This window comes from Cariama cristata, unplaced genomic scaffold (genome assembly GCF_000690535.1).
Source record: "Cariama cristata isolate BGI_N322 unplaced genomic scaffold, ASM69053v1 scaffold38101, whole genome shotgun sequence".
Taxonomy (NCBI): Eukaryota; Metazoa; Chordata; class Aves; order Cariamiformes; family Cariamidae; genus Cariama; species Cariama cristata.
This window is the reverse complement of record NW_009598402.1, coordinates 5,051-17,738: the sequence shown is the minus strand read 5'-3', so window position 1 is coordinate 17,738 and position 12,688 is coordinate 5,051. Positions and strand designations below refer to the sequence as shown.

The 12,688-nt window shown below is 40.5% G+C and overlaps 1 protein-coding gene across 1 annotated transcript in view; it reads right to left on the bottom strand.

Moving 5' to 3' along the window:
* The window catches only part of RAPGEF5 (Rap guanine nucleotide exchange factor (GEF) 5), a gene marked incomplete at its 5' end in the record, with an annotated part of 33,341 nt that overhangs the window by 16,260 nt on the left and 4,393 nt on the right, over positions 1 to 12,688 (bottom strand). Inside the window, 5 exons of the mRNA XM_009709242.1 lie at positions 367 to 457; positions 3,741 to 3,919; positions 5,121 to 5,243; positions 7,062 to 7,159; positions 9,844 to 9,993. Of these exons, the coding sequence (XP_009707544.1) occupies positions 367 to 457; positions 3,741 to 3,919; positions 5,121 to 5,243; positions 7,062 to 7,159; positions 9,844 to 9,993 (641 nt within the window). The remainder of the gene's footprint in view (positions 1 to 366; positions 458 to 3,740; positions 3,920 to 5,120; positions 5,244 to 7,061; positions 7,160 to 9,843; positions 9,994 to 12,688) is intronic.

Here is a 12,688-nt window from a genome sequence, read left to right as displayed (position 1 = left end):
TCGTAAAATGAAATTATTCCATAATAAGGTATGGCTTGTTTGGAGCCACCTTTATAAAACTTTCTGTTTTGATATCTACTTATAATGCTAGGATAATTTACCTGACTTTTTTTTTTTTTTTTTAAGAGGGTAAGATGTCCTCGCTTTGTTCATATATAAAAGCTCTGGAAGGGCACATTTAGTTTTATCTGAATAGCTGTGATGCTAAGGTTTCATGTCACAGAGAAGTTTCTCTACCAACACTCACTCCATGTTTGATATCAGCATGAAAAACGAGTAATTAGAAAGAAAAGGCAATTCACCAGTATACAAATTTTGTGAGAAATGGTTTTGACAGGGTCTAAAAGATACAAAGATGCGTCTTACCTCCCAAGTCTGAGACAGACGGCTGACAGATGCAGTGTTGAGACCCATAACAATAGCAAAGAATGAATTCAGATTTCTTTGGGCTTTACAGCTGTGGAATAAAAACATGAATGCTGTATTCTGATTTTTTGTACTTGGAATCAGAGATAAATGGAACGCAGAGGTATCCTAGGTTACTGAGTCCCATTTCCACCCTCAGCACTAACATACAATCATCTTCCACATAATGAACTCATTAAATGTCCTCTCATGACCACCTGCAGTCTAGGTGATGGGGTCTCTGAGAAGTTTTTTAGCAAATGTTCCACTGTCTCATAAACCCTCTTGTTGGCAGGTAATTTTTTTTTCCTTCGCTGTCAAAAGTAATTTTCCCTTTTCAATGCTCAAGTTACTCTCAGCTGTCCTTTACCATATCAAATAATTCCTTGACCTCTATTCTGTTCTATGATAAATAATTTCATCCCCTTTTTCATCTTTTCTGTAAATTGTACATCATCGGTTCCTTCAATCTCTCTTTGTGGTCATGGCCTGCAATCTACTTTTTTGTATTGTTATTATCCTTCCTTGAATTCTTTGTAATTTATTTTAACTTTTCTCTCATGCGTTTCCTTCTTACCAAGGAGACACTGCGAGACAGCGGGGAGAGAAGGAGAAATACAATTACTGTTTTGGCTCTAAGTTCTTAACACCTTTCTCCTACGCAAGTATAAAACAAATAGCAAATTATTTATTTGGAACAGCATCACACTTTGTCCTTGCCTTTAATTTGCCATCTATTATCACCCAAGGACCTCTGTCACAGTACTGTTCTTTACAATCATGCATTTTTTTCTTCAGCTCAGTATTAGCATTTCCTAGCTGAATTACTTTGCATCTATCTAAATTAAATCTTATCCTACTGTTGTTTGCACATGCCACTAGACTCCTTAGATCATTCTTTTTTTTTCCTATCCTCCAATGCATTTGCAACCCCTCATCATTTTTATTGTCTGAAAATCTGATTAATGTTCAGTTTACATATCCCTGTAAATTAGCTGCAGTTAGCAGTGGTTCCAATACAGGTCCCTATGGAATTTGCTTGATACCTCTATTCTTTGAGATTTTACTATATACTATCAGACCATTAAGAAATTTGAAATACTGAAATACTGAGTCCTTTTCAAACAAAAAGATTCCCATTTCTCTTGCAGATTCTTGAAGACCACTATAAACATATGCGTGCATCTGTGTGTGAGTGAGAATCCTCTTTTAAGATAATTTTAAGCAAGAATGAATCCACTGCCTTCACTGGGATTTATCATCAGGGAGAAGTGCATGCCAAGGCCTTAGACTGGAAACTCGCCAGCAGTTACAAGTTTTATAGAGCTTGCATTCATCGCTGTGTTCTGTGTCTTGAGATGGTACATTTCTCACTTCACTTTAGCTGTCTTAAAATTAATCCTAATTTTGCTGCTTAGACTCCTTTCATCATTAAAGTCAGGCAGCTTCCAAAGGTAATTCATTCCAAAACAAGAAAGGTGTCCAACGCAGCCCAAATAAACTGTTGGGTGGGCCCATTTCCCACAAAGAACACAAAGACAGAAGGTATGTCTGTTACAGTCAGCCACTGCCTGGGGAGCAAGGCGGCAGCTGTTATAATCCATTTATTCTAACCATACATTGACCTGTTTCTGTAACTCCTCAGGATGTTCATTTCTAACAACATGCTAATTCATTTTCTTTATTGAATCACCTGTTTTCTATTTTAGACTAGCTCATCAACAGAAGCGTATATATCTGTGTTTCAAAAACTCTGTTTCCCTTTTATGTACTGACACACTTGTGTAAAAGCCTTCCATCTTCTTCAGGTGTTCCTCAAGAGCAAAGCACACAAACACTGAACATGAGATCTTAGTCCTGATGCTGAAAAGCTGAAAGTCATAAACAAAGATTCCTGGCCAAATCTGGGAGCAGAGAACAAGGAGCAGCCAGAGCTGCTCACAGCGTCCTACCTTTAGTCATAGACAAAATATCAGGGCTGCTTGGCTTGTCCTGTGCTTAGCACACCATCCTTTCACCCTAATTGTTCCTCTTTCATCAACTCTTCCAGAACTGATGAGATATGATAACATCTTCTCTTAGAAAGTCGCTTTTCTGATTGAAAAAGATCCTGAGCAAACTACACACTCACTTCTTTGTGTATCCATTATTTCACTATCTACATGCTACTACGATGGGTGCTTCTGCAATGCACTGGGAGAGCCTGTCTACTGTTTACTGACAACCGTATTTAGTCTCCACAAGATGGGCTTTCACTTAACAGGGACAGAATTAATTCAAATAGAGCAACATTTTAGTCTGGTGATAAATATAATTCTGATTCATGTGGGACAGACATGAAACTTTTCCTGGAACGCAAATTAATGCTACCGTGGCACAAGCAAGGCACACAGAACCAACCATTTTTGACATAATTGGACCAAACTCAGCCATTGATAAGGCAGAAAATGAACTTATTACTGGATACCATACAACTTGCAAACTAAATCAAATCACATTTATGAGTTACACCAGATTAGATTAGAAGAATTAATTTCACCAAAGGCACTGTGTCAGCAGAGAACAGTCCTTTGTATGTAAGTGCCTTGCAAATTAAATCAACCCAGTCAATGAAAGGAACAAATTATACATTTTCCACGAACATACATATTCAAATATTGCAGAAGACCAACAAGTGGAGAGAGAGGCAATGACAATGGTTGCACATATTTAAATTGCTCCATTTCCTTGGTTACCAAAATAAAAGTGATTATAGAGAACTCTCTGTGTATAGTATATATTTGTATTCTGTTTCAAGGCATAGAATAAATGCCAGCGCTATTTGGTAACAGTGCAAGAATAGATCATCAAATCTAACTTATGAAGAACCCCCCCCTCCAATAAATAAAAATAGTACTCCAGAGATGATTACATGCAGCAACAGCTTACTGCAGCTAGTTTCCTCTCTAGAGGGGGACTTTCACGATTATAACAGAGTTTTTTGGTTTCCCTGTAGTCTTTGGTGAATAACTGTGTTGCTGCTCTAATAGTTTTGTAATACGGTCCTCAGGTTATCTCTGCTAAGAAAGGAGATACCTCTGCACCATCAGGGATTTTGCAGTTGATGCTGCAGATAGAGCGGCTAAGCTGCTGGGAAAAATTTGAGCAGCATATATGCTACCATATCTAGTTTTGGCCAGTGTTTGCTGTTGTGATTTATGGACTGTATTATCTAGGTATGCGTACTACACTATCAAAACACAGGATGACAAATTAGTTTTCTTTCTTTGCCTTTACACATAATTCTCACCAAATAATGTGAATTCAAGGATTTTTGTTGCAACTTTAGTACTTACTGCGCAGCAATCTTGATGAACTTTTTGACTAGCTGTACACGTTTGCAGAGCTGGCTGCAGAGGAGTATCTCAGTGGCAACCCAAAGCTGGACCTCATTGCATCTTTGAAGCAGAAGACTGAGATTCTCGGTGTTTTCAGCACTGCCCTGTCTGCTGAACGTGAAGTATATCAGCTCTTGCTGGAAGACAATGACAACATTATTAGGGATATAAAAACAATTTAAATGTTAATGATTAATAAATTATTTAAAAGTATGTTTTTGAAACAAGACCTGGTTACAAATGGTTATTTTTTCATTATCCATGAGCCAATCACAAATGATTCAGGGTCCAGGTTTGGCTTAGCAAAATCTAGAGGCTTATTACAGTAGGCAGGTGGACTGGAAGTCCTGCAAGACACGCTTTTCTTGTGAGATTTCCTGCAGTTCCACTTCTGGCTACAGCCAGGTACAGGACATAAACAATCTGTCTCTTTCTGCATTTCATTACTTCCAGTATAAAAAAGCAACCATATCAGACCATTGCAGAATCTGAAAAATTTCCATTCAAACTTCTTCCTAAAAATAGCCAAGCTTTCATCAACAGAGGTGTGGGTCTTGATTTCTGTGCAAAAAAGGAAACTTGACTAGCTCTAGATTTAAAGTGTCTAGCCTGAATAAAAGAACCTGAAATAAAAGATCAAGGAAAGCATCTGATGAGAAGCAAGGGAATTTCCCATTCACTTTCTCAGAAAGCCAACATGCTTTTCAGTGGATGATATTTTCAAGTGACATTTTGTACTATTAACTGTGTACTTTTACTCAGCAGCTCGCACCAGAACCTATCAAAGTCATTGAAACAACCCAATGGGCACTGAAGTGGGCCATTATCCCATTATATATAGCCTGCCCAGCATTTTTTATCTCACTGAAGCCTAACAAGAACAGTAACGTGACCATCTAAATTGCTGAAATTGTGAATTCTTTTGTGGTTAAAGTGGTATCAAGGACACCTATTTGTGGAGTTCTGTATTTACTGGAACATTATTGAGTGCAAAGGACAATTTGCATATATAACATAGTCACACAGGCAGTTTTCAGAGAATAATCATGCTCTTCTACTGTCTTAAGGTAAATCTCAATAAAACCCACCAGATAAACAGGGAACATATGAGATGCCCCAACACTGGGAAGTTACAAGCCTTTGACAAATATTTTGAGTATCAAGGATTGCAACACATCTCTTGGACCTGATTCAATGCCACCACTATTGAGAGCTGCCAAATCATACTGTCATGACGGTGAACTGAGCATCAAAGAATACTGATGCTCCAAAATTTATCATAATGGCACAATGCTGCATGACAGTAATATATCTAGAGGTGGACACGGTGCTTCTTACCTCATGAATTGCATTGAAGAGGCTCCAGTCAAAGTTTGTTAGTTCTAAGGCAAGATCCCAGGTGTTGATTCCCAAAATTCTCACAGACCGTTGCTGCAACTCCTCATTTTCAGCAAATGGGTTCTAAATCAATAGCCAAGAGCAAAAAAATCCTCAGCAAATGCCAGTAGTTCTACAATGAAACAGCTACTGGACCAAGGTACCAAACAGAGCTGAGTAAGTAATCTTCTCTAAGTGCACTCCGAGGGTTTCCTCCCTCCCGCCCCAACCAAAATCAAGGAGCTACAGCCTATTTAATAAATAGCTTGAAACAGGAAATAGGTCAATAGGATCAATGATTTGCTACTGGATTAGGCCTTCTCCCTCTCTCTTTCTCTAAACCTTGAATATAAAACACTGACCAAGCAGACAGCATAATGAAAATAAAATCCCTGAAAACATCAGAAAACAAAATCTGAATTAAGACACCAGAAAATCTTTGTATTATAAGATAAAGGACTCATTCTGTAAACACATTGGGTTTATAATAAATACAATTTGCTCACCAATCTACCTTTAAAAAGAACATAAATCCATACATTTTATGATTAATCTACTCCAAATATAATCACCAACAGTAAAACACTGTGGGTCCTGACCCATAAAAGTTACTTAGCATATTACTGTGGAGTGCATTGGTAGTGCTGGTGTTAGGGGTCATTTGACATTCCCATTATTAGCTTGGCTTTTCAAACGTTTGCTTTTTTTTTTTTTGCCCTTTTTTTTTTTTTTTAACCTCATCAGGCTGAAACTTGGCACCCGAACCATCTGCCAAGACGAAAGATTATTCTTATCAGTTAAGCCATTACTTTGGTGCTATATTTCTGACAGTTACAGCAAGTTTTGCAATTTTTATTGTGTAACTAATGAAACTAGATTGGCTGTCACCTGTCTGCACTGGAAACCTTCCCTTAATATTTGCATTTTTAGAGGTGGCTAGAACGCCGGAGATAATGGGGATGACAGATTACAATGATAGCGGCGTGTCAGCTCTTCGAGGCACATTGATCCAACAAAATGTAAATAGACATTTCTCATCCCTAGGATGAATGCACAGATCCTAGCGGTACTGACAAAATGTAAAAGTCAGTTGCAATACCATCCCCGTGCTTTCCTCGAAACATCTGCATAATTAGCAGAAAACTATTGAAACAGTAATTCTTTGAGTGCCTGACTGTTCCTGCCTCACTGAGGTTTTGGGAAATCATGGGGGGAGAGAGTTTGCAATCCCGGTATCTGAGGACAGAGGGAATGAGAGAGACATGCTCCCCTTCAACTCGCTCCCCTCCCCAGCATCAGCAAAAGGATGGAGAGACAGACAGACAGAAGGAAGGGAAGAGGACATACCACAGTGATATATGACAGCCACAGACTGACTGGCTGCCTGCCACAACACTGGGGTCACACCGATGCCCCGTAATTTTGGTAGAACTCACACGACATCTATTTCTACATGTAGTAATTATTCCACAGAGTTTGTCCATCACCTTGAATGATTATGTACCAGGCACTTTAAGTGCTACAGAGGCACAAGGTGAGGAGGAAAGAAGGGGAAAAAAAAAAAAGAAAAAAAAAGTCACAAGGGCCCTGAATAATCTTCATCCCACCCAGTTCTATACAAGCACAAGTCAGCTTTTCCAGGCTCATATAAATTGAAAGATTTAAGCTGTACAGAAGCTTTGGTCTATTTGAAATTGATGAACAAATTCCATTACTGTTCAGTCAAATAACTGCTGTTAACACAAGGTATTTTTTTTTTCAGGTACAGAGCAGCTCAGTAAGCTGCACTAAGGAAGCAAAAAAAAAACCTCCATATTGAAAAAACCCTCTGAAAGGAATATTAAGTTCTTGATCTGGAGTCAGACAAATCAAAAATGGGAAGTATACAACACAGATCCTTACCAAAGTATCAGTCAGATCTTTTCGGTAGACAAACATACGACTGGATGACTCAAAAGATTTTGAGATAGCCAAGTCATTTGGTTGTAGTTCATGTTTTTCTGTAAAAACAGAAAACAAAACACAAAAGCTTCAGAAAAGGAGTTAAATATGAGAAAAACATTACAAATATATTTGTAAAGCCACATCAACTTCTTAGAATGTAACTAAGCATCAAATCCAGTCCCTATGGGGACAACCATCTCCACGCTATTCAGACACAATAAAGGCAAGATTTCTCTGATGCTGGACTAGAGCACAAAAACTTTTAGCATCTGCTTTCAACCTGGACTTCACATAGGATAGAACAGAAAGAAACCCTTAAATCATCTAGTCTAATCTCCTATGCATTACAGAGCATTTTATTTTAACCCAGTGTATCCACTGTAAACGTAGTGACTTTTGTTAGAGCCTCCAGAGGCTGAGCTGTTGTGTGTCACTGGCAGACAAGAGCAGGGGTGGAGATGTCATCAGTAGCCACAGCCACTTGACAGAAAAAGAAGTTTAAAGGAACCAAGCACCATGAAATTCACCCCATGGAGCAGAGCTGAAGAGTCCTTTAAAGGACAGTATTTACAGAAATTCCTCTAGGTCTAGAGTAATTCATTTAGGAAACATCTGAGTAAAAGAGCAGGACACACCAAATGAAGAGAAAGGACATTTTTTTTTACTTCCACTCCAGAGTACTGGTTCAGCTCTGGGCAATCGTGGACGCACGAGAGAAAGGTGTAGGGTTAAAGCAAAACCCAGAACACAGCTAAAAAAACTGCCCTGGGAAAAACACCTCTTCCTGCAGGCTCCAGGTAATCTTCTGGAGACCTGACACATGAGATTTTACTACAGTGACTGTATTAATGTAGACCCAAAAGCACTACAAGCATGCTCACAGCTACCTTGAACTTTTCATTGGCCACGAGGGATCAGGAGGAGTCTGAGAGTCAAACATCATTTCAGACTGTTTTCCCACTTATCCATGCTGGCACTGACACCAGTTACATCCATGTTGAACTACCAGTATGTTTTTTCAAGGTAATTTTGAACAAAAAGAGCCTGCTTGTTCATTTCAGGAGTACAATAAAAGCATGTTGTTCCCCAATGCTCATACTACTGCCCTCCAAGTGGATGGCAGATGACAGTTCTGAGTCATGCAAATAGCAAAAAAAGGAAAAAAAAAAGCATGGCAGGCTGGTGTTTATTGTTCACTCCACAGGAGTGACAATGCATAAGAACAAAGATACTGAAATTGCAGTATCTCCAATTAATTCAGGCAATGTGACTAAATAACTTTTTAGGGGTTACAATGGTCATGTACAAATGACAGTCCTATTGTACCTGCATTTTAATTATTGTTTCTTATTGAACAGTCAAGTGCATACCACTTCTATTCCGTGGCTTTCTTGGGAACCAATGTGGTCTAAAGATAATAATGTGTTCCATTATTTATGAATTGTTGGTTTTCTGTAGCTAAGTAGGCAGTTAGCACCAGATTTATCGCTATCAGAGCAAAACTTGCCCTGCTCTTCAAGAGAAGCGCAAGACCTGAAAAACAACAGCAGCACAATGATTTTGCAGTGCTGTAAAATGCACTGGAGGTGAGTTTGGGTACACACAAGGGTAAAAAGAGTATGCCTGCAAATGATGTAGCCCGGCTGGCCAGGACACCTACGTGTAATGCTCCCATGTGGCTGTTCGGTTCCCAGGCTCTAGATAGCCAGAGCAGGGCACCATCTCCCTGCCACCCACACTCGTGCCCTGCAAAAACCTGGTTGTTTAATTGGGCTCAGAGGGAGGGGGAGAAAAACGTGACTTTCCACTTCTGAATCAAATAAACAAACAGAAGAAGCCAGCATTTGTGTATATTTTATTTAACTAGACTGACAAAGAAGTAGCAATGAGTGCTGTATCTCTAAGGGTGCACCCTTTGTCCCAGGGGATTGACACCAACTAGTGTTATCTGAGAATATGGCCAATATATTCTACACTCTTAGCCCCTTTTTGTAGATGTAGCTTCGCATTTCTATGCACCTAGTTAAATTGCTTCCTTTATACTCCCTAAGAGCCAAAAGACACCACAATGAGCAAAACAATCTGACCAAAGAGCCTGAGACCTGCCAGACACCAAAGAAAATCTTTGGGGTTTGGCTAGTCCCTAGTATCAGCCCATGATCAGTCTGGTCTTCCTTAAAAAAAACAAACAAACAATAAGCCTTTCTGTTCAATGAGAAACACTAAAATAATAGGCAAAAAATGTCAGTTGTAAGTAGGACTGCTTACAAAATAGTGCTTAGATTGCTCTCAGTATCCCAACTGTGCAAATACATGTCTGCCTCCTTTCTGCTGGAGAATATTCATTACCCATGCCGTAAATGAGGAAATAGCCACACATATTGTATTTGTTATTTCCTTTTATATTTTTAAAGCAAACCATGCCTCATCGCCTTCCAAATTAATTTAAATGCGAAAGCAGGAGATTTATCTGTGGGGAAAAAATAAAATCTTGCAATACTGCTGCAGACTAAGAGTCCTTTGCACTCCCTTTGCAGCGAGGAGATGCCATATCGGACAGTACCCAAGAATGAGCTGTTGCCATGGAAACGACTCTCTGGGAAGCAGCTCCTCATTGTTCCCGTGGTCATCCAGCTGTGGGACCACACAGGAACAGCTGTATCCTTGCACCAGAAAATGTCAGCTCGCCCTTACGTAAGGCACTGAAAGGTAAGTAATCAGATGAAGGGAAGTTATTTACCACCAGAGAACGTGACTGTCACCAGCGCCAACTCCTCCTCTGGGTACTGGATCTTTTCTGCTACAATCTTCAGTATCTCCTGAGCTGAAGTGGATACTTGAGCTTTCACACTGACGTAGGAGTGCTCTGTTATATACACACGGCAGAAAACTGCACAAAGGAAGACAGACACACTCAGCAGTAGGCCAAGACATCTGAACCAAGCAGGGGAGAATCTCGCAGACCCGACCACGGCAATGCCTCGGCAGCCCGGCTGCAGGAAGGGCGGCTGCTGCACCCAGACCCACAGGGACACGAAACTAAGCATAAACGTCACCAATTTCTCTCTTCCCACCTCCTCCCCCTGGGAAATGCGAGGGGCAAGCAAACAGAAACAGACACCCCCATGGCAGTACCTATTTAAGACTTTCTACTGTGAGGATTTGTCACCGACAACCTCCTCTACTGCCTATCTTCTCTGCAAACTCAGCTGCTGCCATCTTTTCTCTCTTGCTTTTAGGTTCAGATAAATCATCACCTTTTCAGTATATTTCTTCATATCCACTGCAGAAAGTATTTTGGACCTCCACTTCCACCTGGAACAGGAGGCTTTGCAAGAACAGCGCTCTCCGGTCTCCAACCACTCCCGCTACCTTATCTGTCTAGACATCTGAACTACTCGCCTTGCCAGAGTATTTCAGCACCAGCAGAGGCTGCCCAAACAGCAACGCAATTAGTTCTGACAACTTCACTTGCAGCACACATAAAAGGGACTGGTTTGGAGAAATTCCCTGGGCTCATCTCTTCCGCTGAAGACCATGAGTTGGTTTGGTGCTGGGAGGCAGATTCCCAGCAGCAACACTGTGGTCAGCTCAGCCAGTACTTTGTTTCTGCTACAAAAAGGGACGTACACTCTCTCTGCTTGCCAGAATTCTAGGTTTACATCTTTTGCCGAGTTTGCTGTAGCCAGTTCTTTGAAATACAGCTGCCATACTTAAAAGGGAAGAAACAGAGCTGCAGACTTGCATAAATATTTCAAAAAATACAACATCTGCTAATAAGAATTACCACAACTCTTGGTTTCACACTCACTTCAGTGCTTACTTACACTTTCCATTTCCTTCTGCTCTAGCACTTCTTACTGCAGACAGGCTGCTACCATGTCAGTATAAGACAAAAGTTTTCTTCTCCAGAAATGCTATATTTTAAAAATTATTTTTATTGACAGATGTATGCAGCAATAGCTCTTTGTTTGTCATACAAATCTTCATGGCTTCAGGGCACTTTCATTAACAGAGACGGTGCCAGAAGCAGTTAAGAACTCTATCCTCAAGAATATCTTTTTTGTGTGTTGTAGTAAAGAAAAAATGAAGATAAGAAGGAAGGAGGAACTTAACATTTAGCCTTGGGGAAGAAAAGTAATTTGATTTTATAATTTTTTCTTCACCTGTCTCTGCTGACAGACAGTAAATCAGATGCTCATCCTATAGCAGAATCTCTCTTCAGAATGGATATAACTCATTAAAAGATAGAGACATCAAATTGCACTCTAAATTACTTGGTAGAAAAGTAAATTTTAAAAAATCTGGCAGAAATATTTGGACTCCATAGGCAGAGTGTGACACAACTTGCTTACGGTGAATTTGTCTGAAATCTCCTCCTCTGTCATTTGGTAGGGGACAATGACAGCAATGTTAATTTTTAACTGGGCTACTTACATATCCTTTGTTTAAGACTGAACTAAACCAGCCCACAGGTCAGGTCCTCAAGCACAAACATCATACTGATTCTCCCAAACCCTATTCCCACACACACCTTTCCAACATCCTATCTGCGGTATCTATTGGTATGGACCATACCATCTCTTCCAGAGGCCTATGATGCTCCTCTGTGACGTGCAGGAGGGAATGCAGGTGGGAGGAAGTGGCCATGGGCTGCAAGTCACCCTGGCAATGCTTACATTAGGCAATAAAATGCCTCTGGTCAAGTGGCATGGTGTGGCTTGGACAGACCCATCCTGCACAAGCACCATCGGTTGGCAGCACTCCACCATGCCAACCTAGATGCCGACCCTCAGCATCTGTCTCTCCTCTCCCCAACTCCACTTTTGCTATTTCATTCCCTCAATCCCACCATCTTTCATGGCTCATGCTCTCCAGGAGTGAGATAAAGCAATTTAACCCAACTCTGGCTGGCCTTGCTGGGTCCTGTCCTTCCTGTCCCCACAGCCACACAGTCTGTCCCCTCTCTGGTGCCAGTACACTTCCCTCCCCACTCACCCACGAGCTGCGTCTGACCCTAAGAAGAATGAGTGTGGGAGTTCTCATTCAAAAATAAAATTTTCAGAAGCAGCCTTGATAACATAAACCTATATTAGATGCATGGAAAGAGGATATCTATCAGCAGCATGTATTGCGTGGAAAGACTTGGCATTGAAGGAGGTCAGTTTTTATTCTGTCACAAATGAGTGCTAAAAATATACTGACTCCAAGTGAACTTCTGGAATTTTGTTCCCAGTGAGAAATGAAGATATAACATTAAAGGGCGAGACTTCCAGGTAGGAGGTTCTTCTGCCTGTTCTCTGCTTGTGTACACGGTGTTATCCTCCTCTCCACCTCCTTCCACATACAGGCATTACATGAGGGTGACAGCCTCACTGCGTTATTGCATTAGTAGTGATGAAGGGAAATTGCATTTTGAAATGGCTGACATTAAAGTGAAGTGGCACCTTCCACTCCATGCGGAGACGTTTTCAAGGAGAGAAGGAACTAAGATGAGTTTCCAGAGTTAGCAGATCCCGGTGTGATAGGCTTATTCGTTTACCTTTCACAAACAAGATCTAGGTCAAGAGACCGAGAGCATGAAA